At 39.3% G+C, this 26892-nt stretch overlaps 1 protein-coding gene across 6 annotated transcripts in view; it reads right to left on the reverse strand.

Annotated features, from left to right (window-relative positions):
- The window catches only part of MSRA (methionine sulfoxide reductase A), a 384072-nt gene that overhangs the window by 175932 nt on the left and 181248 nt on the right, over nt 1-26892 (reverse strand). For all 6 annotated transcript variants that reach the window (XM_090289002.1, XM_090288997.1, XM_090289000.1 and 3 more), the window contains exon 3: nt 9959-10078. In XM_090289002.1, the coding sequence (XP_090145128.1) occupies nt 9959-10078 (120 nt within the window). The remainder of the gene's footprint in view (nt 1-9958; nt 10079-26892) is intronic.

Consider the following 26892-nt stretch of genomic DNA (forward strand, 5'->3'; position numbering starts at 1 on the left):
GATATAGCTCCAAGGAGGCACCTCCTTGTCCTAAAGAGTTAGAACAATGTAAGCAGAAGCCCCCCTTTTCCAATCAGAATATCTTGGACACTGTTTTTATATTACACTTCTATGCAAAATTTTCTAATGAAAAAGATTCTAATGCTTAATGAAAGTTTCAAAAATCACTAGAACAGAGAATACCTAAGATCCAGCCAATTAAAAGGAAAAGAAATCCATGATCCATGTTTCTATAAATCAAGTAAATTCATCTAAATATTCCAGACTGTCAGATATTCTTTATAAACCATTTTCAAAATTCTACTTTATTGCTACAAGAACTTCACAGCTTAATTTATTATCTCATAAAGTATTCTCAAATGCTCAAGAAAGGCATGCGGAAATTATCTGAACGATCTGAAATGCAAACCCTGTTTCTTTTCCAAAGACCATTGGTGCTTCTAAGGAGCGGTACCTCGCTGAGCAGCTACTGCCCCTGAGCGCTGTGCACTCTTGTCAGTGGCAGCAACAGCGCTGCTCCGTTTCACTGGCCTGGGAAGGATCAGCCTGTGAAAATGCTTTGTAGATTTTATACACTAGCAATTAATATAGGCTACTATTGTAATATCTATTGAGAGCATTATGTTATACGCTGTTCTAAACCTAATATGGGCAAATCAAACTAAGGCACTAGTTCTTGTAACTTGGAGGTGGGGTGGGGACTGTAATAATAATAATAGTACTGAAGAAGAAAAGCAACATTTCCTTACCTAGAGGAAAGGGAATGGGAGGAGAAGGAAGAGGAAGTGGGAAAAAAAAGAGGAAGGAGACAACCACAAATTAAAGGGTTCGGGCCCCTTGTGTGCCAAGCAGTCCTCAGAAGGCTTCTGCCTCACGGACAGCACAGGAGCTCTCATTGGCAAAGATTGGGGACACCCGAACAGTTCTGTCCCTCAGTGTCACCTGCCTGAGAGACCCCCCAACGCCATGCATCAGACGCCAGGATTTATTAGGCAAAGGCCAGCCCACAGCGGAGGGATACAGGGATTTGTCACTGACTCACATGCTGATGCGGCCCAGGCATGTCAGAGCCCCGAGTCGGCCACCAGCAGCGATATCTCCCCAAGCCGCTCCAGTCCGACTGAGCGATCCTCTCACGCACACAATGGGCCACCGCATTTCAGTCTGAATCCCTCTGTTGCAATGTTAACTTGACAGATGGAGCAGTAATTGACCCAGATATTTATTTTTAATACAACATACAAAAAGAAAAAAGAAAAAAAATCTTCATTCTAAGGCTCTAAAAATTGTCAGTCATTATGAAGTAATTAAGACCCCACATAAAATTCCTAGAGAAGCTCAACCCCCCCATCAGGTTATTTTCTCACAGTCCATTATGGTTCCATTATATGTGATTTGGAAAAAAAAAGAAAAAATCAGTGGAGGCACATTCATCAATGGTTTTTGCAATTATGTTTTAAGAACTGCTCACTCTAGCAAATTCCTCTTAATCTCCCTTCTAAATCATTGAGAATATAATCCTGAAACAATGAGAGAATAACCTACTTCTAGTGCTGAATGAGTATAAAGAAGAATGTTTTTATTATCGTTCCTGTTCATTTCATTTATTTTCCATTTAAATGTCCTATTAGAATTTTACCATCAGATGTGCTGAAATATTGACATATTTCAGTATTTTAAAGTCTGTTAGTCTGTTGATCTTAGACCAGCATACCTGTGCCCAGCAGTGATTTAAGCTGCTCAAGGAGAGGGGTGAACTGAACAGCCAAACAAGCTAGAGAATATGAAAATATCAAGGTCAAATGAAGAATACAGTAAACATTCAATAGTCTTCAGAGAATCCACTAACCATCAAAATTCACTCACCAACAACCCCCACTTAAACAACAAAGGACAGACACTGGCCTAACTGGAGTCTTTGGCCAATAGATCTGACAGGGAAGGAAAGGCATGAACGCTTCCTCTGCCACCTGAGGATGGAGGTCTCATTGCCTCGTGCTTTGGCGCTTGCCAGCTTTCCGTCATTTGAAGCTGTATAAAATCCTCTTCCTCTGATGTCTAACGCTGGATTGAAACATGTGGGCAAACTTGATATATCTCTAGCAAAGTGTGCTTGTGTATATTTCGTTTCAACTTTGGGAACTTTGGGGTTTTTTTTGTTGTTCTTGTTTTTTGTTTTCTTTTTCCCCCTTTTTACTGAATTTATGAGGATAACACTGGTTAACAAAATAATACAGGTTTCAGGTGCACAGCTTCACAACACATCATCTGTACACTGTATGGTGTGTACCTTTCCCCAGGTCAAGTCTTTGAATAATGTGAATGACACTTTAGCATGGTAGTTCCATCCCTATGTGAGCATGAGAAATCACGTAATTCTGTCAAGATGCTGCATGAGAGCCCCCAGTATAGTCGCTCTGATGTCAGAATCCAGGATGGACACAGGCGATGACACAAAGCTGCTCTGGGTTCAGTAACATCAAATGAATGTATACTTTACTTGTCACGGTGTCGTTTCCCTTACAAATTGAAAACAGAAGAAGATGTGAGTGAGATGATTGTTAAGGTCTCTGGGCCATGCTCAGTGGATAAATCAATTTTCAGACTGTTTGTCCTAACTCTGTTAGCCCTGGGGATCCATCGCCCAGGCTGGAAATCAGATCTGAAGAAGCTTTGAAAAGGGAGTAAGGCAACAACACCCTTATTTAATGATTTCCCTTCTCATTCCCAGCACTGGGGGAGATAAGAGATGCCAAAGCCTTGGTTAACAAGAGAGGCTCCCCAAGGCTCTCTGTCACACCCTCAGCCCTGCCCCTGGCTAGGGCGGACTGCACTGAGTGCATCTAGCTGCTAGACTCTAGCAGACTTAAGAACTATTTGTCTATCAAAAACCCTCAGTCTTTAACTTCTGAAAAAAAAAATCCAGCCTAACTGAAATGATAACCAGGACCCAGTTGACAAAAAATATTGCCTTGAAATTTTAACATATCAAACCAGTTCTCCCATGACCTATATTTTGTCCTTCAGTTAATGGGTCTATTCACTGAACAAATCTGTCTTGAATAGCTACTTGGATGGGTTGGGTGGAGGAGCTCTATTTGATCCTAAAGGTTATAAGTCACAGGACCTTTGACCTCAGCCTTGCTTTCTGTCTGGTGGCTTAAGAGAAAGAAGCATTTTCATCCTGCCTGCTGCAGGTTCAAGGTCAACTTTATGTCTAATATAAAAGGAACAAACAAAAAAAGATCAAATTGCTTTTAGCAGGACCTGAACATCAGAATTCTTGCATGTTCAGGGATATGTCAGTAACTTAGTAATTTATCTTGACTGACACTGAAATGAGTACAATAAGACTTACTATGCACTAAAAAGAGATTTAATGTAGACTATGAGGAATTTAGAAAGTTTTACATTGCTTGGTTAAAATCTGCTAATAACAACTCATCACTGCTTTGAAGAAGAATGAGATCACTAATCTCATGAAAGATACATAGACATGTACACCCACCCAAACACTTCAGAAATTAAGCCATACTAAAAAAGTATACTGAGTCGTTCTGTATTGGTGAGGAAATTATTCAATGCTTTGTTAGAACTCTTAAGTATCAAGGAGATATGGGTATGCCTTTGGAGAAGGGGGTGGATATGATCTAAAAACCCAGCAGGAAAAGCAGGAAACAGCTACAGGGTGAGGCCTGGGCCCATTCTGTAGGCTGACCCCATCCCCTGCCAAGCGATGCTCCATGACCCCATCACTTTGATCTTTAACATGCCCAAGAGCTAGAGTGATAGAAAGTGTATGTCCTCAATCCTCTAGAATACTTCTGATTTGAAACAAACCATTTTATTTTCAAATAGAAACCTCAGCACAATTTTATTGGCTTCATTAAGCAGCATGGTCCCCATTTTACAGGAGAGGAAACTGAGTCCGAGGAGTGAAATGACCTGGGCATCTACACCACTGGAAGGTGACATGAGGACTCCCACACTCTGCTCCACCAGACCCAGGCTCCTGCTCAGGACTTCTGCTAAATATGTTGTCTGAAAATCCACTGGAGTATTCAATTGATACAGAAAGTATCTGGGCCTCAGATTTTCTGTGATGATGGTGTAATCTCACTTATGAGAAAAAGTTGTACAGTCCCTTTCATGCTTCTGGTTTCGGTGCCACTTGGCTGTGCAGATTTCTAAAAGCTTTTGAATAGACTAATAAACATGGAATTGTTCCGAACATCTGTAAGCAAAATACAAAAATATATTATCCAGTGAATGAACATCCTGGGTTTTCTTGCCAGAAGTGGGGTTATTTATGTATTAGGCTAATGCACTGAAATTAACCCAGAATGCTTATCCATTGCAGAATGTCTTTTCATATTTTCATCTGTATAGTCATTATTATAACATGTAAGAATAATTCTCTATCAGGGTATTCAGGAATGTGAATAGCTCAATTACTTCTAAAATCAATGTAGTAAAGCAACAGCATGCCAGTTAATCAGTTAGTTTGCATAACAAATGTTAGGGGGAGTGTGTGTGTGTGGAGAGAAAACCAGGTCAGCACAATTCTTTGAAACAAATGTGAAAGATCAAGCTTTCATTTGACTATAGAGGAAGAATTCTGGAAGACAGGTACTAGCATTATTCAACTTTGTATCTATAACAACTTTCCCTAATGCCTAGTGTAATGTATGTGGTCCGTTTCCAATAAATGGTATACTTAATTTATTCAAGAAAGGCTACATGAAATCCAGGCTCCTCATAGCTATTCCATTCCAAGTTTCTAGTGCCAGGCACACACTAAGCTTTTAGGGAACACCAAATGAATGAATGAATCCTTGGAAATCATTTTAGGGCACAGAATGGAGGGCACTAAAATTTAAATTACCTTTCAGCACATCTCTTAGAGACAAGTCTGAAACACAACAAGAATGAATAGCCGAACAGTGGCTGTGAGCCATGGAACTATGCATCCAAGCTGACATTAGTTCCTTGTGCTGAAGCTGGCAGCTCTCAGAGACCTCAAGATTCAGGCCCGAAACACCTAGGAGATGCAAGTTTCCCAGCCTATGAGCTTTGGGTTCAGTGCTAATTGATAAATCCAAGGAAGGGAAGTTTAAATGCCTGTTATAGGAGGATGATCACTTTTAAACCAGGCTTAACAAAACAACGAACACATGTGAGGGACAAGAAGTCTCCTGCAAATGCAAGGAGGCAGTCATAGCCTTTAGAAAACCATGGTCACCCTGGCTTCTGACACTCAGCTTCGAAGGCCAAAATTCCAGTTTTATCATTTAATTCAACCCAAGGTTAATCAATATGGAGAGAATGACTGTTGTAGACTAATCTCACAATAGACTGAAATATACATCTCAGCATGGCACTTAAGTGAATTTGAAACAAGAATGACTAACCTGGTCTCTTTATTTTCTTTTCTTCCATGGGAGAAAAAAGATGAGAAGCTTCTAGAGTGTGGATCAGAACAAGAGGACTTAGTGATAGAACATAGAAGTGTCATGGTGACAGGCTCTGGGAGTCTGTCCAGAAGCCAAACCTTACAGAGCAACCCACAAGGTGTGAGCAGGACCCGCCTTTCCCAGGCTGGTCTGGCCCCCTACTGAGGTCCTATGTTTTTCCTTTTCCCTTTCAGGACCCTCCATCAGTTTACTCTGAGGTCTTACAGACCTTGAAGCCAAGCTGTCTTCCAAGTGACTTCCCTTCTCTGCTCTGAATCACTATAGGCTTGCTTTATACTTTCATTCCCGAAGGGCAACTTGATTGCAAATCCTTGAGGAACTGTTGTCCCCTAGTATTTTCGACGTAGGTCAGGTTCAACTCGTACCCAAATCACCCAGCATGGAACAGACCCACTGGTAAACGATTCATGAATGTTCTGCTTACATGTCAGATAGAGTCAACCCTACCCATGTGTCTATCTTTTCTATGTGCCTGATTGTAACTGCAGCTCAGGTTTCAGAATCAGGTGCATCAACAGCAGCAAAGAAAAACCATTCAGATGTTAATATGCATCCCATCTCAATACACACCTACTTCTTACACTCCTGTACACACTGGTACACTCATTCATGCCCTGAGACTATGCACACTCACTAGCAAACAGGCATGACAACTACAGCCAATGGTTCCGATTCATGCTTGTGACCACTGATCCGTGTGCTCAGGCAATGCTTGTGGAAGCGCTGACATTTGTCATCATGTGATAGGTTGGTGGTGGAGATGAGGGAAATGATAAAGCTTGCCTGATGGACTTTGAGAACCCACTCCAGAGTGCTACACCTCCATTTCTGATACTTGCCCCTAGAAACCGAATGGTACCTTAGGCTTAAATATACAAACTTAACTGCAAACTAAGACTAAGCAATTCTGAAATTAACTCATATACTGGTGCACAGACTAGTACTTCCCTCACATGAAACCTTAGCAATTACTATGCATCTTCATGAGGACTTGGATTTTCTCCCTTACAAGTCAGACCCCTTGAGGGCTGACTTGTCAACACAGCGCTGAGCACCTGAGGCTTCAGTGGGGAAGCCCCACCAGTGCAACTTGCTTTCTGTCTTCCCCATCCTCATCCCGGTCAAAAATCTTTAATTAGCTGGTTACCATAATCACTCTAGCTGAGGACCGTGTTTGTTCTCCTTCCCTGCTATTCCCAGGGATCTAAAGGCTCTACCACTTCTGTGCCAGAGGGACTTTTCTATCACAGCTTCTCTCTGCTTTTTTGTTTTTCCCTTTCATGATCAGAACAATAAAAGCCTGGGGAAAGAAATCATCTCTCCTTCTGTGTCTAGGTAAGACCCCATAACTACCTTTTCCCAATCAGAAAAAAGTTTCCATGACAACCACTCTTCCTGATGCCACAGCTAACTTAATGTTCACATCAAACAGACAGTTCTTTATCAAGCTTCATGGTGTCTGTACTTCACCATTGCTACAGGACTCTAACACACCAGCTGTTTGCATGAACTGTATCTTAAAAGGGTTTTCCTCCCAGTAATCATTAAAAAGCCCACCAGTATACTAAAAAGTATAATAGAGACATAGACTTGAAAAAGAGCGTGGGATGTGGTAGAGGGAAGTGTGAACAGGAGAATGGAGAATCGCTGGGATATAATGAAAGTTGGGCGTCTTACACTATGGTCAATGGCCTGTGACTTACACTATGGTCAATGGCCTGAACGTTGAGTTAAGAGTGAATGAGGCTGGAATTCCTGCTATATGATCTTGGATAAGTGGCTTTTTCCTCTCTGAGCCCCAACATTCCCTCTGTAAAAGACAGAGACTGAGACACTTCGTGGCACTGTTTGGAAGATTAGATTGTAAAAAAGCAAAGATGCAAAAAGTGCTTTATTGCCATGTCTGGCACATAGTAGGAATTCAACAAAGGGGAATGATCATGTTATCATTGTGAAGGTGAGAAGTTGAACTGGAATGAGTCTGAGCAATCACAATATTCTAATTGGTTATTAACATTTGCTAGTGGAGAATAATAGTATAAGCAGAATATGTGAAGATTTACTTGGCAACCTTTTCTATTAGGCTCTTAAGTCATGTCTGCAGTTACAGGAAGGAATCTATTCATTTCCATTCCTGAGACTTAAGAGGATATACCTGGGAAATCTCCAGGCTCATCTAAATCTCTCTATTTATAGCTCTGCATCAGCATTTGTTTAATTTTGAAACAGAAGCAAGGAAAAATGAATTAACCATTAAATTATTTGTTTGAAATTCCACATTTTCAACAACAATAAAAATATTTCAGTTTTTCTCTAGAGACAAGAAAACAAGAACTGTACTTTTATAATATTTTCATTGTTGCACAGCTCAAATTTCATTTCAAAATCAGAATTCATGTTGTAGAAAACATTCAATATGCCCATTATTGAACAAACTCCCATGTTCCAACTCCTTCTCACCTTCATTCATGATGTCCTAAAAGAGCTGAGAGGGTCCTCCCAAATAAAACCAATTCAAACCTTTATTTTTAAAAGACAAAATTCTTTTTGCCTTTTAAAAATCCCATTTCTGTCAATATGGAGGACTATATAGCTAGATAAACCCTTCCTATTAAGAACTCTTAAGATAGTGAATAAAATGATCTTTAAAAATGTGTTTTACAGTATAAATATTCCTCAAAAAATTAAAACTAAAATTATCATATAATCCAACAATACCTCTTCTGGGTATACACCCAAATAAAATGAAATCAGTACCTTGAACTCCTATCTGCACTCCCACATTCATTGCAGCAATTATTCTAGGCAAGATATGGAAAAAATCTAAGCGTTTGCCAACAGATAAATGGATAAAGAAATTGGGAGATACACACACACATATATAATGGAATATTATTCAGCCTTTAAAATGAAGGAAATCCTGCCTTTGCAACAATATGCATAAACCTGGAGGTCATTAATGCTAAGTGAAATAAGGTAGGCATGCAAAAAAAAAAATGTACTGCATGATCTCACACATATGTGGAATCTAAAAAAGTCCAACTCATAGAAGCACAGAGTAGAATGGTAATTCCCAGGGCTGGGAGTAGGGGGTAAAGGGGAAATGTAGGTCAAAGGATACAAACTTTCAGCTATATGGGATGAATTAGTTCTAGAGAGTTAATGCACAGCACGCAGACTTTAGTTAATAATACTGGGTTGTACGTCTGAAATTTGCTAAGAGGGTAGATCACAGGTGCTCTCACCACACACACAAAAGAAAGTATGTGAGGAGATGGATGTGTTCATTAGCTTGACTGTAGTAATCACTTCACTGTATAAAACATCACTGTAAATATATAAATTTTAATTTTTTAAATGAAGACAATTTAAAAGAAAAAAATGTGTCTTAAATGGCCCCTGAGCTGGCAGAAAAGTAAAGGAAATCCTTGAAAGCCAGAAACAAAAAACAAATCCATACAAGGTACCTTTATTCCAGCTAGAATTTGCCATGGGGCACCTGTCTATCCTGGTTGACTATTTTTTTTCTATAAAGAGCCAGATCATAAATATTTTAGGTTTTTCAGGGCATACTGATTCTGTTGCATCCACTCAACTGTGCCATTGTGGCATGAAAGCATTCACAGATAATATAAAAATAAATGAGTGTGGCCATGTTTCAATAAAACTATTTATATAAAAGGCAGCAGGCAGGATTTAGCCTTTGAGTCATAGTTTGCAAATACCTTCTTTATAGCTTGGCTTTTAATATTTTTCCCTCAAGAAAACATGTCTGGTCCCATGTGGTAAACTGTTGCAATAATGGGCCCAGTTTTTTCATACCTCCCTGTACACATGCCTCTGGGGAAGCCCGTCCACATTGACTCTGGGCTAGACAATATGATTTGCTTTGGCCAATAGGACAAATAGTAAATGTGACACCAAAAGAGACTTGAAAGTGCTGGTGGAATGGGACTTGTCCTCTCTTGCTGGTCCTGGAATCTCTGTATCCATCACCATGTAAATTACTCAGGCCAGCCTGCCAAAAACACATGGTCCATCATCCTTATTCTCCTGGCCAACAGCAAGCATTAACCAACAGCCAGCACCAGTTACCAGACATATAACTGAAGCCATCCTAAACCAACTGGCCTCCAGGAAACCCCCTAGTTGACTGGAGTCCCATGAGTGAGTCTAGATAAGACCAACAGAAGAATCGTCAAGCTGAGCACAGTCTAAATTGATGATCATAAGCTAATCAATAATTGTTTTAATGATTAAGTTTTGGGGTGACTGTTCTGCAGCAAAAGCTAAATTATACATTCCACAGGAAGTTTATTATCTCCTAAAAATATAAAGTGAGAGGCCAACAAATCTATTTAAAGAAATGAGAAAGGGAAAACTGAGGAAACAAAATATTTCCATTTTAAAGATCCTATTACCTGCCAGCAGGGACAAGCCCTTCCTTGTTCGTCTAGTTATATGAGGGAGCAAATTCTTCCTACCTGAGCAGACTTCTTCATAAGTAGGATTGGAAGTGTAGCCTCCTGCGTAACCAACTTGAGTTGAATATACTCCTTTCAGGGTCCAGAATTTCTTCTCAGCTCCCCAGAAGCAGCCCATCCCTAAGAAAAACATAAGATACTGATTAGTCCTTTATCAAAAATTAGAGAGTCACTGCATTTTTAAAGCTCTGTTACATAAGAAAAGTTGCTCCTGTCATTTGGTAACCAAAAATGACTAGGATTTTATCTTTTGAAGTAAAGTTGCTAACATTTAAAAATAATTTTATTTAAGATTATTTGTATAGACTGTCTCTTTGCTTTAGTTGTGCAAAAACATAAAAAGCCTTACATTTTAATGATGTTAGTAAAGCTATACTTTTCCAAATAACATAGTAAAAGGATAACTACATTTGATCAATTATTTCCACACTTGATTCATTAAGGACTTGTCAAAAAATAATAACTTGTATTAATAGTAGAAATTTATTTAACAATCCTCATCCATATCACAATTAAAAAAAAATTCTAACAGGAAAGGTAACCCTAAAATACCAATTTAAATGGGAAATGCTCCCCCAAATCAACACAGACTGACAAAGTATTCAATTAACAATTTCATGTATATGCTCCTTTTTAAAATTTTTTTAAAGTCATTATAAACTTTCATGTGATGAATCACTGCTCCCCCAACAAGAACATTTTTTCTGAGTTCTGTTACTGAATATAATGAATGATGAGAGAGAGAAGAGAATGCAGGGAAGGGGGCAACAACAACAAACTCACAAAAATAGCATTCCATTCAACTAGCAAACATGGTGCTCATACGAGTAGTTACTGAATTTATTTGAACTTATGAAAACTAAGATCCATCTCCCAAGAATGCCCATATTTACATAGAAAATGATGACTTACGTTTCCCTGGACTCCAAAGAACCCTCATTTTCTACCATGGGTTTCTAACTGTGCACAACTGCTATTCTGTGGCCAATTTCTAGATGTAAACAAGATGACTGCCTCACTCAAGTTTTATATGGCACTAGTAAGTCACATATAATTAAGATCTCACGTGGAACAACAGTTGGCAAATTAATATATGCTTCCTACTGGAATCACTAGATTTGTTAGATTCAGTAGCATAGCAGAAAGAAAAATTAGACAGAACTTTAACTGTAATTCTTGACACTTGTTAATATTCTACTTTAAATATTCAGAGCAACAATAACCAAAAAGGAATGTGCATAATATTACATATTAAACAAAACTATATTTTCTCAAGTGTGAGGGGAAATATACCAACTAAAAATAGGTTAATGGTTAAAAAAATATAATAGAGCCAAATGATGAAATTTAATGCAGTAAAAAAATTACTGTAAAAAAATTACTGTTGTGAGTGGAAATCGAACCAGCGACCCTTTGGTTCGCAGTCAGTCTACTGAGCCAACCAGCCAGGGCCATTGCATTTAAAATCACTTCCTTGGAGAAACAAGATGGCAGAAGAGTAAGTGGAAGCTACACTAACTTCCTCCCAGAACTAGTCTGGATTTACAACGCAATTTTGGAGAAATCATCTGGAATAACCAACCGAACACCAGCTGGAGAGAAGTCTTATAACCACGGAGAGACAGAAAAGGCCGCTACATCATAACGTGACCGGTAGGGAGTGCGGAGACGCGGAAGGGCTGGCTGGACTCACACGGGTGGCAGTTGAAGGAACTGAGAAACAGCTCAGCAGCCGGGGGTTCCCCCTGAGAGGGCAGGGTCTAAATCCCCAGCTGAACTTCCCAGTCTACAGCAACAGAGTGGAAAGTAAAATAGTATCCAGCTGAGAAAAGCGAAAAGCCACAGGGTTTCTTGCTAGCCGGAGAGAAACAGCTGGAGAAAAAGAGCTCTTAAGCGGATCACATACAAAAATATTTTGGCCCCCACTTACCCTGGGCTCAAGCGGAGGAAAGGCAGAGAGGACTGGAGACGCTTGGGGAGAGTTTCGTGTGGTGGCTTGGAGGGGAGAACTGGGGAAGCAGCCGGCCGGGTCCCAGTGCTGACTCATCCCCACACTGCAGGCAGACCATTCCCGGCCAAGTGGCATCAGCCTGAGGGGAAGCAAAGGCCCTGCCTACAGGAATTAAGCTGCCACACCCACGGTCCTTAAGCCTGATGGCTAATCACAGATTGAATAGATTATCAACTAAAGGAGACAGACAAAGGCAGTAGATCCCTGGAAGTCTCCAACAGGCTGCCTAGGCCCAGACTGGTACAGGATCTGACGCCACCAGGGGCAGATCCAGGAAGTGCAGATCATTCTAAGAAGCACTAACAAACAATAGGAGTCACAAAAATGGGGAGACAGAGAAACAACCCCCCATCGAAAGGAAAGGCAGAGTCCCCAGAAAGAGTGCTAAATGAAAGAGAGGGGAGCCAACTATCAGATATGGAATTGAAAGCATGGATTATGGAGAAGCTCAATGAGCTCAGCGGAAACTACAAAGAACTCCAGAAAAACTACAGTGAACTCCAGAAGAACTATAAGGAACTTACTGAGAACTATACCAGCATCAAAAAGGACATGGAAGCTATCAATAAGAGCCAGGAGGAAATGAAGAATATGATCCCTGAATTGAAGAACACAGTAGAAGGAATTAAAAACAGGCTAGAGGAAGCATAAAATCGGATCAGTGATCTGGAGGACAATGTAGACAAAAACTCCCAGACAGTGCAACAAAATGAAAAAAGGCTGAACAAGACTGAAGAGGCTCTAAGACAGCTGCAGGACAACATGAAACGTAATAATATCCGTATCATAGGAATTCCAGAAGGAGAAGAAGAAGAGCAAGGGATAGAAAACCTCTTTGAAAAACTAATGACAGAAAACTTCCCTAACATGAAGAGAGAAAGAATCATGCAAGTCCAGGAAGCACAGAGGGTCCCAATGAAGATGAACCCCAACAGGCCCACTTCAAGACACATCATAATTAAAATGCCAACATTCAAAGACAAAGAGAGAATCCTAAAAGCAGCAAGAGAGAAACAACTAATAACATACAAGGGAGCTCCAATAAGGCTATCATCAGATTTCTCAGCAGAAACACTACAAGCCAGAAGGAAATGGCAAAATATATTCCAAGTAATGAAAAACAAAGGCCTACAACCAAGAATACTCTACCCAGCAAGGCTCTCATTCAAAATGGAAGGTGAAATAAAAAGTTTCCAAGACAAAAGAAGGCTAAAAGAATACATCTCCACCAAACCAGCACTGCAAGAGATGCTAAAGGGTCTGCTTTAAGAAGATGAAGAAACAGAGAGAGACAGAGAGGAACACGAGTACAAAGGGGGAAAATGACAATGAATAAATACTGAAAGAAAGAAGGAACTTCTACCATTTGCAACAACATGATTGGAACTAGAGAGAATTATGCTTAGCAAAATAAGCCAGGCAACAAAAGAAAATTACCTTATGCTATCACCTGTTAAAGGAAACTAATGAACAACACAAACAAATGAGCAAAATTGAACCAGAGGTATGTAAACGAGGAATAAACTAAAGTAACAAAGGGGGAGATGGGAGGGAGAGAAGTGGTAAGAAGGGGAAGGGTCTAGTCAAAGAACATGTATAAATGATCCATGGACATGGACAGCTGGGTGGGGACTGAATGTGGGAGAAGGGAGGGACAGGGTGCAGAGAAGCAAGAGGGGGAAAAAAGTGAGACAACTGTAATGGAAAAACAAACAAACAGAAAAATTTTTAGTGGGGGGAAAAAATAAAAATATAAAGAATAGAAATGCAAGTTCAGTGAATATTAGAAGGACAAGGATTTTCCTTCACACTGTATATACTTTCTCCCTATCTGATCCCTCCAGAATTTGGCATTCTAAAGAAGTAAGTAATGACCTAGGTTTCTTTGCATAAAACTAATAAGACCAGTTGTTAATAGCGATTTTTTGACTAAGACTTTGACTGGAATGTCATGCCTAAAGGAGACATGCTTGGGCTTTGGTTGTTACCAAAAAGCCCTGAGCAACTGGGACTGACTTTCAAAGGTAATAAAAGTCCACGAGATAAAAGGCCTGGTACCTTGGATGGATGAGCGGTCCATAGCAATCTTTCCAGGGAAGGAACGAAGGTTGTTTTCCTGAAAGATGGCTGGAAGGGACCTTAAGGCACAATGGAAAACCAGGAGGACCTGGAAAAGACAGGTGTTTACAGGCAAGGCTGAATGCCAGGTATGTGGCTCAGCTTCTGTGCCCTGAAGGGCAGACTGAAGGTCACCCTAAATGTTCCTTGCGTAAGTTCCAGCAAAGCAGAACTAAAGATCATAAGTGATCATTTGCTGCTCTTGTTGTGTTTATGCAAATGAACAGGATAAATTAAAAATGGACTTAATGCAGTCCCTTTAATGACAAGGAGGGTAATCTTAGGGAGAAAAATCAAGATTCAAGGAAGATCACAATGCCCAGTGGTAGACTATAAAGTAGTGCAGCTAACCGTCTTTAAAGTTTCTTTTCATTTAAAATTTGTTTTCATTTGAAAGTTAAACTATGTGGCATTATCAAAGATGTTTAATTTACAGGCAAGAAGAATGTCAAATGCCTTGCAACTGGATGTCTTTCCGATAAGACAGTCCTACAGATCTATAAACTTGTGTGTGGGTTATGTTACATAAATTAACATGTGTTTTCTGTTTTCAAAGGGCATAAGCCTACGATCTCATTACCTGAGTGATTGTCTGTACGTATAGGCCTCACTTAATCCTGTCTGCATTGCTGCCTCCGGAGACTCAATGGTTTGGCTGAACTAAGTGGCTGGGTTGGTGAAGAATGGGGTGGTCTGTGGGCTTCACTTTAAAACTGGTTTCTCTTTTCTATCCTAATGGCTTGGATAGAAAGAGCCCAGAGGCCTGAGAGGGGGGAAACCTAAAATATTTCCCTCAGTCCAAACTAAGTATAATGGGCAAAAGGGTTTTGGACAGGTGAGATGTACCTGGAATACCTTCCTCTAAAGAAGCCCTTCTTTTCCCTAATGTGGGACATTGAAAAATTAATACCTGTCTTTTGTCATCTAGTGGTTACGGATTGAATGATGTCCTTTAACCCTGTTGCCCCCAGAATACAACAAGAATGCCAGCCTGTTAAACCAAGCATGCCGTTGTCCAGAGACAGCCAACCAACCTGGAGTCTGCACGATCCTTCCCCTTGTGGGAAGGCCACCCTCCCCTCCACACCCCCACTCTTATTAGGGATTTCTTGACCCAAGGGTAGGTAGGACGACGACCATGCCCAGCTTGAAGCAGCTAGAGGAGCTCGAGACCTTCGTCCATTGTCCTTTATAAGATTGTAAAGGGTCTTAAGTCTGAGAGGGAGGGATTGTTATTTTTTATTGTTAAAATATTTAACTAATTAATTATTTTTTTTAAAAAAGAAGAAGAATATATGAAAGGGTGAGCCATGGGCAAGGACTTGGGGAGGGGAATGTCAGGGAAGGGGGGTGCTGGGCGGAGGGGAGCAAAGGGGAAAAAATTGGAACTATTGTAACAATATAATCAATAAAATATACTTAAAAAAAAATAAAATCACTTCCTTGCATTAATACTCATCCAGACAGGTAAGAGAGGTGAAGCCAGGTGGAGAGGACATGGTGTGGTGGTGGCAGTGGCAGGCCGAACGGAAAGCAGAGTCACATTTTTAAAAAGTAGGGAGGGACACCTGGGGAGTGCTCCCGGGATCAGACCAGACCGCGCAGCTCAAGGTTCCAGAGCCGGGGAAAATAAAGCCTCATTGCTTCTGACTGTGAAAACCAGTGGGGGTTGGGGCGAAGGAAGAAACTGCCTGTCTCTCAGCAGAGTTCATTTGTTTAAAGGGCTCCCACAGTCCTAGAATAGCCACAGACCCACCCACTCTGGGAACAATGGCCAGGTCAACAGCTAGAGAGGGGCCAGTCCCATATAGGAGTGGGAAAAGTGCCTGGAAAGAGGGCGAGTGCTGAACAAGAGGCACTGTTCCCTCTCAGACCCCTCCCCATATACAGGGCTACAACGTGGTGAAACCGGCCGCCCCATAGAGATGAATACGTAAGGGTCTACCCCTTACAACGTCACAGGTGTGACAGCTCTACCTAAGACACAGAGGCAAACAAACACAAGAGCCTGTCAAGATGAAGAGACAGAGAAACAGGGCCCAAAAGAGTGAATGGATCAAGGTTCCAATGGGAGAACTAAGTGATGAGGAAATAGCCAACCTAATAGACCTAGAGTTCAAAACACTGGTGATAAAGATGCTCACAGGCTTGACAGATATGCTTAAGTACGGCAAACGCATAAGGGAAGAAGTGAAGGCTTATGCTAAATGAAATGAAGGAAACCCACACAAAAACAATGGTGAAGGAAAGAACACCAGGTTCAAATCAATGATTTGGAACATAAGGAAGAAAAAGTCAACCAGTACAGAATGAGGAAACAAGAATTGAAAAAAATGAGGAGAGGCTTAGGAACCTCTGGTACAACTTCAAACGTGCCAACGTCTGAATCATAGTGCTGCCAGAAGGAGAAGAGTAAGAGCAAGAAGTTGAGAGCTTATGTGAAAAAATAATGAAGGAAAACTTTCCAAATTTGGCAAAGAAAATAGACATACAAGTCCAGGAAGCACTGAGAGTCCCAAACAAGCTAGACCCAAAGAGGACCACACCAAGACATATCATAATTAAAATGCCAAACGTTAAAGATAAAGAGCATCTTAAAAGAAGCAAGAGAAAAGCAAATAGTTATCTACAAAGGGGTGCCTATAAGACTATTAGCTGATTTCTCAAAAGAAACTTTGCAGGCAAGAAGAGACTGGCAAGAAGTATTCAAGGTGATGAAAAGCAAGGACCTACAACCAAGATTACTCTATCCAGAAAAGCTATCATTTAGAATGGAAGGGTAGATGAAGTGCTTCCCAGACAAGGTAAAGCTAAAGGAATCCATCATCACCAAGCCATTATTATATGAAATGTCAAAGGGACTTACTTAAGAGAAAGAAGATAAAAACTATGAACATTAAAATGACAACAAACTCACAACTATCGACACTGAATCTAAAAATCCAACTAAGCAAAGCAGAATAGGAACAGAATCATAGGTATGGGAATCATTTGGAGGGTTATCAGCTGAGAGGGGGAAGGAGGAGAAGTGGGGAAATAGTGCAGTAACTAAGAAGCATAATTGGTTGGTACAAAATAGACAGGAGGAAGTTAAGAATAATATAGGAAAGGGTGAAGCCAAGGAACTTATATACATGACCCATGGACATGAACTAAGAGGGCTGGGATTGCTGGAGGGAAGAGTGCTACTGGGCACAGGGGAGCAAAGGGGAAAAAAAAATGGGACTACTGTAACAACATAATCAATAAAATATACTTTAAAAAATTTTTAAATAAAAAATAAAAATTACTGTTGTGATAATACAATATGGAAATATGTATATGATTATGTCATTATTGCTTGAAGCTAAATTTAAAATGAAAACAATTATGTGCATGTTTTTATTATAATTATGAAAAAATATTCATACCAAAGTAGACCAGAAAAAATATACAAAGTTATAACCATAATTGTATTACAGTGATAAAAATATGAAAATGTTTTTTCACTTTTCAAGCTTTTCTTATAACAGTCATCATTTTAAAAATTAAAAATGTACATTTTTAAAAGGAAAGCAAAAAATTCATAAAAAACCATAAGCATAGGCATTATTTCAGTAACACACTGCTAGATACTATTTTTCTGTTTGCAAGGGAACTGTCTGCTGCTAATGAATATAACTAAATATTTACTGAGTATTTATAAAAATTGAGTATCCTCAAGTCTCTGGGACAAGAATTCACAGTTAATTTTACTTCATTGCATTCTGGGATGCAGGAATGATGTTAGTCAGGATCTCCAGAGAAACAGAACCAATATAATAGATATAGATGTATAGAGAGATTTATTATGAGAATTTGGTTCCCACAATTTTGGAGATTGAGAAGTCTCATTAACTACAGTCTGAAAGGTGGAGACCTAGGAAGCTGGTAGTATAATTCCAGTCCAGATCTGAAGGTCTAAGAACCAAGAACACCAATATTTAAGGGCAGGAGAATATAGATGTCCCACTCAAACAGAGAGTGAATTCATTCCTCCTCTATCATTTTGTTCAATTCTGGCCCTCAATGGCCTGAATGATGCCCACCAATATTGGTGAGGGAGGTCTTCTTTATGCAGCTTACCAATTCAAATGTTAATCTTCTCTAGAAACACCCACACAGACACACCCCAAAATGATGTTCTATCTGAGCATCCCTTAGCCAGCTCAAGTTGACAGGTAAAATTAACCATCATAGGAATGATGACAGGAACTCTCTGGAGAAGGCTAGGTAAAAAGTGATCTGGGTAGCATTACTGCACATAAAAGGCCATGAACACATCCAGGAGCTATACAGTGTGCCAAGCTGAAGGCATTCTAGCCTCTGAAGTTCATAAGTCGACAGTATTCATTGAATAAAATATTTCTGAATCACACAAGGACCACCGGTGATGGTACTGCAACTATTCTACACACAGGTACATTCTGGGCTATTTTAGCAGCCGGCCTACTCTGACCATTGTCTACGGTCCCATACAGATGGCCCCAGATGATACATTCTCTGTATATACCTTCACTATATCCTCATGGTATAGATTCATAAAACTTAAATGATCTTGACCAAACAAAACAAAATATTTGCTGCAAGAGAGATACTTCATCCCCTTTTGATGTTTAACAGGAATCAAGACAAGACCTCTGCTAGAGGAAGAAAGGAAGACCCAGCTCAACTGGGCAAAGGTCTCCAGGGGGCCCATGTATGGCTGAAATAATGTCTCAGGGACCTGGTGTATAATCAATGTCAAATTTTCTGGAGAGGTACTTAACTAGGTTAGGGGTTGTTTTAAGAATAAAACTCCTCCTTGAAGCAATAAGAAGTTTTATCTAGGGTCTTCCAGTATAACCTAAGCATTCTATTATTTGTTTTTGAGGGTGTGAATGGGGGGCTGTTTATTTATGGCAAAGTTCTCAGAATTTACAATTATCTAGTCAACAATATGAATATCATCAAATAAAATATAATATGCACTATTTTCTTTAAAATATTTTAACCTTTTATTATAAAGCAAAACATAGATTCAGAAAAACCACACAAAACAAATGCATGTGTCAATGCTTTATTATTAGGTGAACATCCTTGCAACCACCACTCAGGTCAAGATATAGAGCTTTTCTGTCCACCCAAGAATTCCCTCTTTGTATCACACCCCAATCGCAATGCTTTCCTACCCACCAAAGTAACCACTTATCTGACTTTTATTGTAATCACTTCCTTATTTGTCTTTGTATTTTTATCACTCAGAGCACCCATCCTAACACTATTGCTCGGTCGTTCTCAGTTTTAAAAGTTTGATGTCTTTAAGTTCTTTTAATTGACAAGTTTCTTCTCCATTCCTTTCCTTTTAATTTATCCACTGAAGAAAACATGGGCCACTTGACCTGCAGAGATTCCCACAGTGTGGATTTGGTCATCTACATTCTCATGGTGCAATTCAACCTGTTCCTCTATTCTTGGTATTTCCTGTAAATTTGCTGCTAAAGCCAGAGACTTGATTAGACTCAAATTTCATCCTTCGGAAAAACTATAGGCGGTACTATGTTCTTTTTTTTTAACTTTAAAAATTTTTTCCAGCTTTAATGAGATTAAACTGACAAATGGCATTGTGTAAGTTTAAGGTATGCAATGTGACAATTTGACACAGATATATATTGTGAAGTTATTACAATGAAGATAGTTAATACATCCATCACTTCATATAATTACACTTTTTATAGTGAGAACATTTAAGATCTACTCTTAGCAACTTTCAAGTATAAGGTACACCATTATTAAGTATAGTCACCATGGTGAATATTAGACCCCTCAGAACTTATTCATCTTATAACTAGAAGTTTGTACCCTTTGACTAGTATCTCCCCACTTCCCCCATTTCCAAGCCTATGGCAATCACCATTCTACTCTGTTTCTATGAATTTGACATTTTTTAGATATCAATATAAGTGAGATCATACAGTATTTGTCTTTCTCTGACTTATTTTACTTTGCATAATGCCCTCAAAGTCCATACATCTTGTTACAAATGGAAGGATTTCCTTCTTTTTCATGGTTGAATAATATTCTAGCGTGCGTGTGGTTGTGAGAGAGAGAGAGAGAGAGAGAGAGACTCCCCCACATATTCTTTATCCACTAATCTGTTGATGGACACTTAGGTTGTTTCCATGTCTTAATTATTGTGAAAAGTGCTACAATGAACATGGGATTCATATCTCTTCAAGACAGTGATTTCATTTCCTTTGGATAAATACCCAGAAGTGGAATTGCTTGATCATATGGTAGTTCTATTTTTAATTTTTTAAGAACCTCCATACTGTTTTCTATAATGTCTATACCAATTTACATTCCCACCAACTATGGTCCCCTTTTCTTCAAATCCCTACCAACTCTTCTCTTTTGTCTTTTTGACAAAAAAGGTAGGTGTGAGGTGATATGTGACTGTGGTTTTATTTTGTATTTCTCTGATCATTAGTGATGTTGAGCATCTTTTCATGTACCTCTTGGCTATTTATATGTCTTCTTTAGAAAATGTCTGTTCAGATTCTCTGACCTTTTTAAATCAAATTATTTTGGAGTTTTAGTTATTTTCAAATATTTTCTCTATACCATTGCCTCTTCATTCTGTGGCCAGTTTCTGTTGCTGTGCAGAAGCTTTTTGGTTTAATATAATCCCACTTGTTTATTTTTGCTTTTGTTGCGTGTGCTTTAGGTACCATAACCAAAATATTATTGCCAAGGTCAATGTCAAGGAGTTTTCTCTATGTTTTCTTTTAGGAGTTTCATTGTTTCAGATCTTATGTTCAAGTCTTCAATCCATTTCAAGTTAATTTTTATGAATATCCATTTTTCAACATCATTTAGATTTTTGACTCCATTGTCAATTATTATTTGATCATATATTTGTGAGTTTATTTCTGGCCTCTCTATTCTACCCTATTGGACTTTTTTTATGGAACTACCATTCTGTTTTGATTACTAGAGCTTCGTAGTATAATTCGAAATCAGGAAGTGTGATATCTCCAGTTTTGTTCTTCTTTCTCAAAATTACTTTGGCTATTTGGGGTCTTCTTTGATTCTATACAAATTTTAGAATTTTTCTTTTTGATTGCTGTGAAAAATGCCATTGGAATATTGATATTGGGCTTGATGTGGGATTGCATTAAATCTATAGAACACTCTGGGTAATATAAACATTTTAATAATATTAATTCTTCCAACCCATGAACATGGGATATTATTCCACTTCTTTTCATCTTCTTCAATTTTTTTCATCAATATCTTATCATTGTCAGTGTACAGATTTTTCACTTCCCTGGGTAAATTTATTCCTAAGTATTATATTTTTTTGATACTATTATAAGTAGGAATGTTTCTTTATTTTTCTTTCAGATATTACATTGTTAATGTATAGAAATGCAACTGATTTTCCTGTGTTGATTTTACATCCTACAGTTGGATTCATTGGTCAATTCTACAGTTTTCTTTTACAAAGTCTTTAGGATTTTCTCTATATTAGATCACGTTATATGCAAACAGAGACAATTTTACTTCTTCCTCTCTGATATTATGCCTTTTTATTTCTTTTTCTTGCCTAATTATTCTGGCTAGGACTTCTAGAACAAAGTTAAATAGGAATACACTCTTGTCTTGTTTCCGATCTGAACAGTAAAGCTTTTAGATTTTGACCATTGAGTATGATGTTAGCTGTGGGTCTGTCATATATGACCATTACTATGTTAAGGTGTATTCCTTCTATGCCGTCTCAAATTCATTGAGAGCTTTTACCATGAGAGGATATTGAATTTTGGCAAATGCTTTTACTGCATCTATTAGGAGTCATATGATTTTTATCCTTTATTATATTAATGTGGTGCATCATATTCATTGACATGCATATGTTAACCCATCCTTGCATCCCACTTGATCATGGTATATGATCCTTTTAATATGCTATTAAATTTGGTTTGTTAATATTTTTTAATATGCTTTATTGATTATGCTGTTACAGTTGTCCCAATTTCTTTTCCCTTTGTTCCCCTCCACCCAGTGACATCCCTCCCTTCAGATGTCCCCCACTCTTAGTCCATGCCCATTGGTTGTGCATATAGTTCTTCTCAACATCTTCCTGTCTACTCCACTCCCTCCTACTATGCTTCTTAATTCCTGTATCATCTCCCTCCCTTTCCCCCTTCCCCCTCACTGCTGACCTCCCTCAATAATGTTCCCCATACCTATAATTCTTTTTCCACTCTTGTTGCCTACTTAGTTTGCCTTTGTTTTGATTCCCTAGTCTCTGTTGTTGGTTGTTGTGATACAGTTTTCATTTTAATGTTCATAGTTTTGATCCTCCTTCTTCTAAACAAGTCCCTTTAACATTTCATATAACAGCGGTTTGGATCTAATGAACTCCTTCAGTTTTACTTTTTCCTGGAAGCACTTTCTCTGCCCTTCTATTTGAATGACAGCTTCACTGGACAGAGTAATTGTGGTTGTAGGTTTTTGGTTTTCATTACTTTGAATATTTCTTGCCAGTTCCTTCTTGCCTGCAGAATTTCTTTTGAGAAATCAGCTGATAGTCTTATTAGGACCCCTTTGTACATAGTTCTCTTCTTCTCTCTTGCTGCTTTTAAAATTCTCTCTTTATGCTTAATTTTTGACATTTTGATTATAATGTGTCTTGGTGTGGTTCTCCCTGGGTCCAGTTTATCTGGAACTCTCTGTGCTTCCTGGACCTGTAAGTCTATTTCCTTCCCCAAGTTAGGGAAGTTCTGCTTCATTATTTTTGCACATAATTTTTCAATTTCTAGTTCTTCTTCTTTACCTTCTGGCAGCCCTATGATTCAGATGTTGGCCCACTTATAGTTGTCCCATAGGTTTCTGAATCTCTCCTCATTTTCCTCACTTTTTGTTTCCTCTTTCTGCACTGGTTGACTGTTCGTTCCTTCCCTATGTTCTGATTTGTTGATTTGATCCCTGGTTTTCTTTCCCTCACCACTAGTTTTGTATGTGTTTTTGTTCATTTCAGCAGGACTAGCCTTCAGTCCTTCCCATCTTGTTTAAGATCTGCTGTTAGGTCTATAAGTATTTTTATAATCAAAGCTCTGAACTGAGCCTCAGAAAGATTTTCTATCTGTTTAGCCATTAGATTAGATATTTGCTGTCTGGTCAGCTGCGTCACTGGGATCTCTATCATGATCTGTGCCATCCTGACAGTTTTGTGTTTACCTTTGCTTCCTGGATGGGGCTGTCACACCTCCTACGCTATAGGAGGTGGAGCCCCATGCACTCGTCACAACCAGGTGACCCTTCTCACCACCCTGTGGCATTTTTCTGTGGGGTTTGGGGTCCAAGATGGATTCCTGCCATTCACTCTCTGCTGAGAGACTAGGAGCCTCCTCCTCCATCCCCACCCCCTCCGGGCCTCACAGGGGTCTGCCTTCCCCGGCCTTGGAATTGCAAGCTGATGGGTCTGGTCTGCAGCCAGGGGTGCTCCCCAGGCGCTTCTCACCTCCCCTTAAATATGGATGTCTGTGCTTACCACCATTCTGCCACCGTTGCCGCTGCTGCTGCCGCCAGTGCAGCTTGACGTCTCTGCCCTGGCTTCGCCCCTCCTACTTGTCCAGACAAGCTCCACTTGTTTATAACTTCATGTGTTGGACTGGCATTTATTTTCTGGAACTTCTGGTTATTTCTGGTTTTGTGGTAGTTGTACTCCTTCTTAGCTATGGAAGGAGACAGAGTGTGTCAGTCTGAGCCTCCATCTTGGTGGGAAATCTGGTTTGTTAATATTTTGTTAAGAATTTTGCATCAGTATTTTTCAGGGATACTGGCCTGTAGTTTTCTTGTAGCATCCTTATCTGGCTTTGATTTCAGGGTAATGTTGGTCTCATAAAATGAGTATGAGAGTGTTCCCTCCTCTTCAATTATTTTGGAAGAGTTTGAGGACTGGTGTTAATTCTTCATTAAATATTTGATAGAATTCACTAGTGCGGCCATCTGGTCCCAGACTTTTCTTTGCTGGGAGGTTTTTAATCATTGCCTCAATCTCCTTAGTCATTAGCAGTTTGGTCAGATTTTCTATTTCTTCATTATTTCATCTTGGTGAGTTTTATGTTTCTCAAAATTTATCTATTTCTTCTTGGTTATCCAATTTGTTAGCACATAATTTTTCATAGCAGTCTCTTATGAGCCCTGGTATTTCTGTGATATCAGTTGCAATTTCTCCTATTTCATTTACACTTATTTTACTCTCACTTTTTCCTTGGTTAGTGTAGCTAAAGGTTTACCGATTTTGCTTATCTTTTCAAAAAAACAACTCTTAGATTCATTAATTTTTCTTCCTATTGTCTATCTGGTATTCCCTTAATTTATTTCTGCTCTGATCTTTATTATTTCCTTCCTTCTGCAAACTTGGGGTTTAGTTTATTTTTCTTTTTCTAAATCTTTCAGGTGTAAAGTTAGGTTTTTATTTGAACTCTTTCTTTTCTTTTCTTTTTTAAATATGTTTTATTGATTATGCTGTTACAATTGTCCCAATTTCTTTTCCCTTTTGTTCCCCTCCACCCAGTGACACCCCTTTCCTCCAGTTGTCCTCCACTCTTAGTCCATGCCCATTGGTTGTGCATATAGTTCTTCTCAATATCTTCCTGTGTACTCCACTCCCTCCTACTATGCTTCTTAATTCCTGTATCATCTCCCTCCCTTTCCCCCTTCCCCCTCACTGCTGACCTCCCTCAATAATGTTCCCCATACCTATAATTCTTTTTCCACTCTTGTTGCCTACTTGGTTTGCCTTTGTTTTGATTCCCTAGTCTCTGTTGTTGGTTGTTGTGATACAGTTTTCATTTTAATGTTCATAGTTTTGATCCTCCTTCTTCTAAACAAGTCCCTTTAACATTTCATATAACAGTGATTTGAATCTAATGAACTCTTTCAGTTTTACTTTTTCCTGGAAGCACTTTCTCTGCCCGTCTATTCTGAATGACAGCTTCGCTGGATAGAGTAATTGTGGTTGTAGGTTTTTGGTTTTCATTACTTTGAATATTTCTTGCCAGTCCCTTCTTGCCTGCGGAGTGTCTTTTGAGAAATCAGCTGATAGTCTTATTGGGACCCCTTTGTATGTAATTCTCTTCTTCTCTCTTGCTGCTTTTAAGATTCTCTCTTTATGCTTAATTTTTGACATTTTGATTATAATGTGTCTTGGAGTGGTTCTCTCTGGGTCCAGTTTATCTGGAACTCTCTGTGCTTCCTGGACCTGTAAGTCTATTTCCTTCCCCAAGTTAGGGAAGTTCTGCTTCATTATTTTTTCACATAATTTTTCAATTTCTAGTACTTCTTCACCTTCTGGCAACCCTATAATTCATATGTTCGTTCGCTTATAGCTGTCCCAGAGGTTTCTGAGTCTCTCCTCATATTCCTCACTTTTCATTTCCTCTTCCTGCACTGGTTGACTGTTTGTTCCTTCCCTGTGTTCTGATTTGTTGATTTGATCCCTGATTTTCCTTTTCTCACCACTTGTCTCATATGCGTTTTCATTCATTTCAGCAGGGCTAGCCTTCATTCCTTCCCCGTCTTGTTCAAGATCTTTTGTTAATTCTGTAAGCTGCCTTATGATTATAGTTCTGAACTGAGCCTCAGAAAGATTATCTATTTGTTCGTCGGTTAATTCACGTATTTGCTTTCTGGTCAGTTGTGTCACTGGGATCTCAATCATGATTCTTGCCATCCTGAACGTTTTCGTTTATCTTTCCTTCTTGGGCGGGGCTGTCACACCTCCTACGCTATCGGGGGCAGAGCCTAGTGCACTCGTCACTACCGGGTAATGCTTTTCACCACGCTGTGGTGCTTTGTGTGGGCGCGGGGGTCCAAGATGGATTCCTGCCATTTACTCTCTGCTGAGAGACCGGAAGCCTCCTCCTATAACCCACGCCCTCTGGGTCTCACAGTCCGAGGCAATGGGAGTCTGTCTTCCCCGGCACTGGAATCGCAAGCTGACAGGTTTAGTCTTCAGCCACAGGTGGTCCCCGGGAGCTTCTTGCTTCCCCTTAAATATGGGTGTCTGTGCTTACTGCCGTCCCGCCACCATCGCCGCTGCTGCCGTCACCAGCACAGCTTGACCTCTTTATCCTGGCTTCGCCCCTCCTACCTGTCCGGACGAGCACCACTTCTTTATAACTTCATGTGTTGGACTTCCATGTTGCTTTATTTTCTGGAACTTCTGGTTATTTCTGGTTTTGTGGTAGTTGTAGTCCTTCTTAGTTGTGGAGGGAGACAGAATGTGTCAGTCTAGGCCTCCATCTAGGCAGGAATTCTCTTTTTCTTTAATATAGACATTTACCAAAATAGACATCCCTCTTACAAGTATTTTTCCTGCATCCTGTAAATTTTGGCATTTGTGTTTTCATTTTTGCTCTTTTGTAAATTGCCTTTGTCCACTTTTCTATTAGGTTATTATATTTTCTTGTTGATTTGTTGTTTTTATATATTCTGAATACTAATTTTTTTCATCTTTATGTATTCAGATATCTTGTTTGGGATTTGTCTTTTACCTTCATTTTTATGCCTACTGTCATAATTTTAATTGTGGTTAAATTTCTCTACATTTTTCTTTATAATTCGTGCCTTTTGCATATCATACATAAGACTTTTTGCCATACATTAAAATTATAAAGATAATATCCTACATTTTCATAAGTTTTAAACTTTTGATCTTCATTTTAGGTTGCTATTTCACCTGGATATATTTTTTATGTGGGGTATGAGTTAGGGATTCAATTTAATTTTCTATATA

The sequence above is a fragment of the Furipterus horrens genome, unplaced genomic scaffold, assembly GCF_987537825.1.
Source record: "Furipterus horrens unplaced genomic scaffold, mFurHor1.1.pri manual_scaffold_10, whole genome shotgun sequence".
Taxonomy (NCBI): Eukaryota; Metazoa; Chordata; class Mammalia; order Chiroptera; family Furipteridae; genus Furipterus; species Furipterus horrens.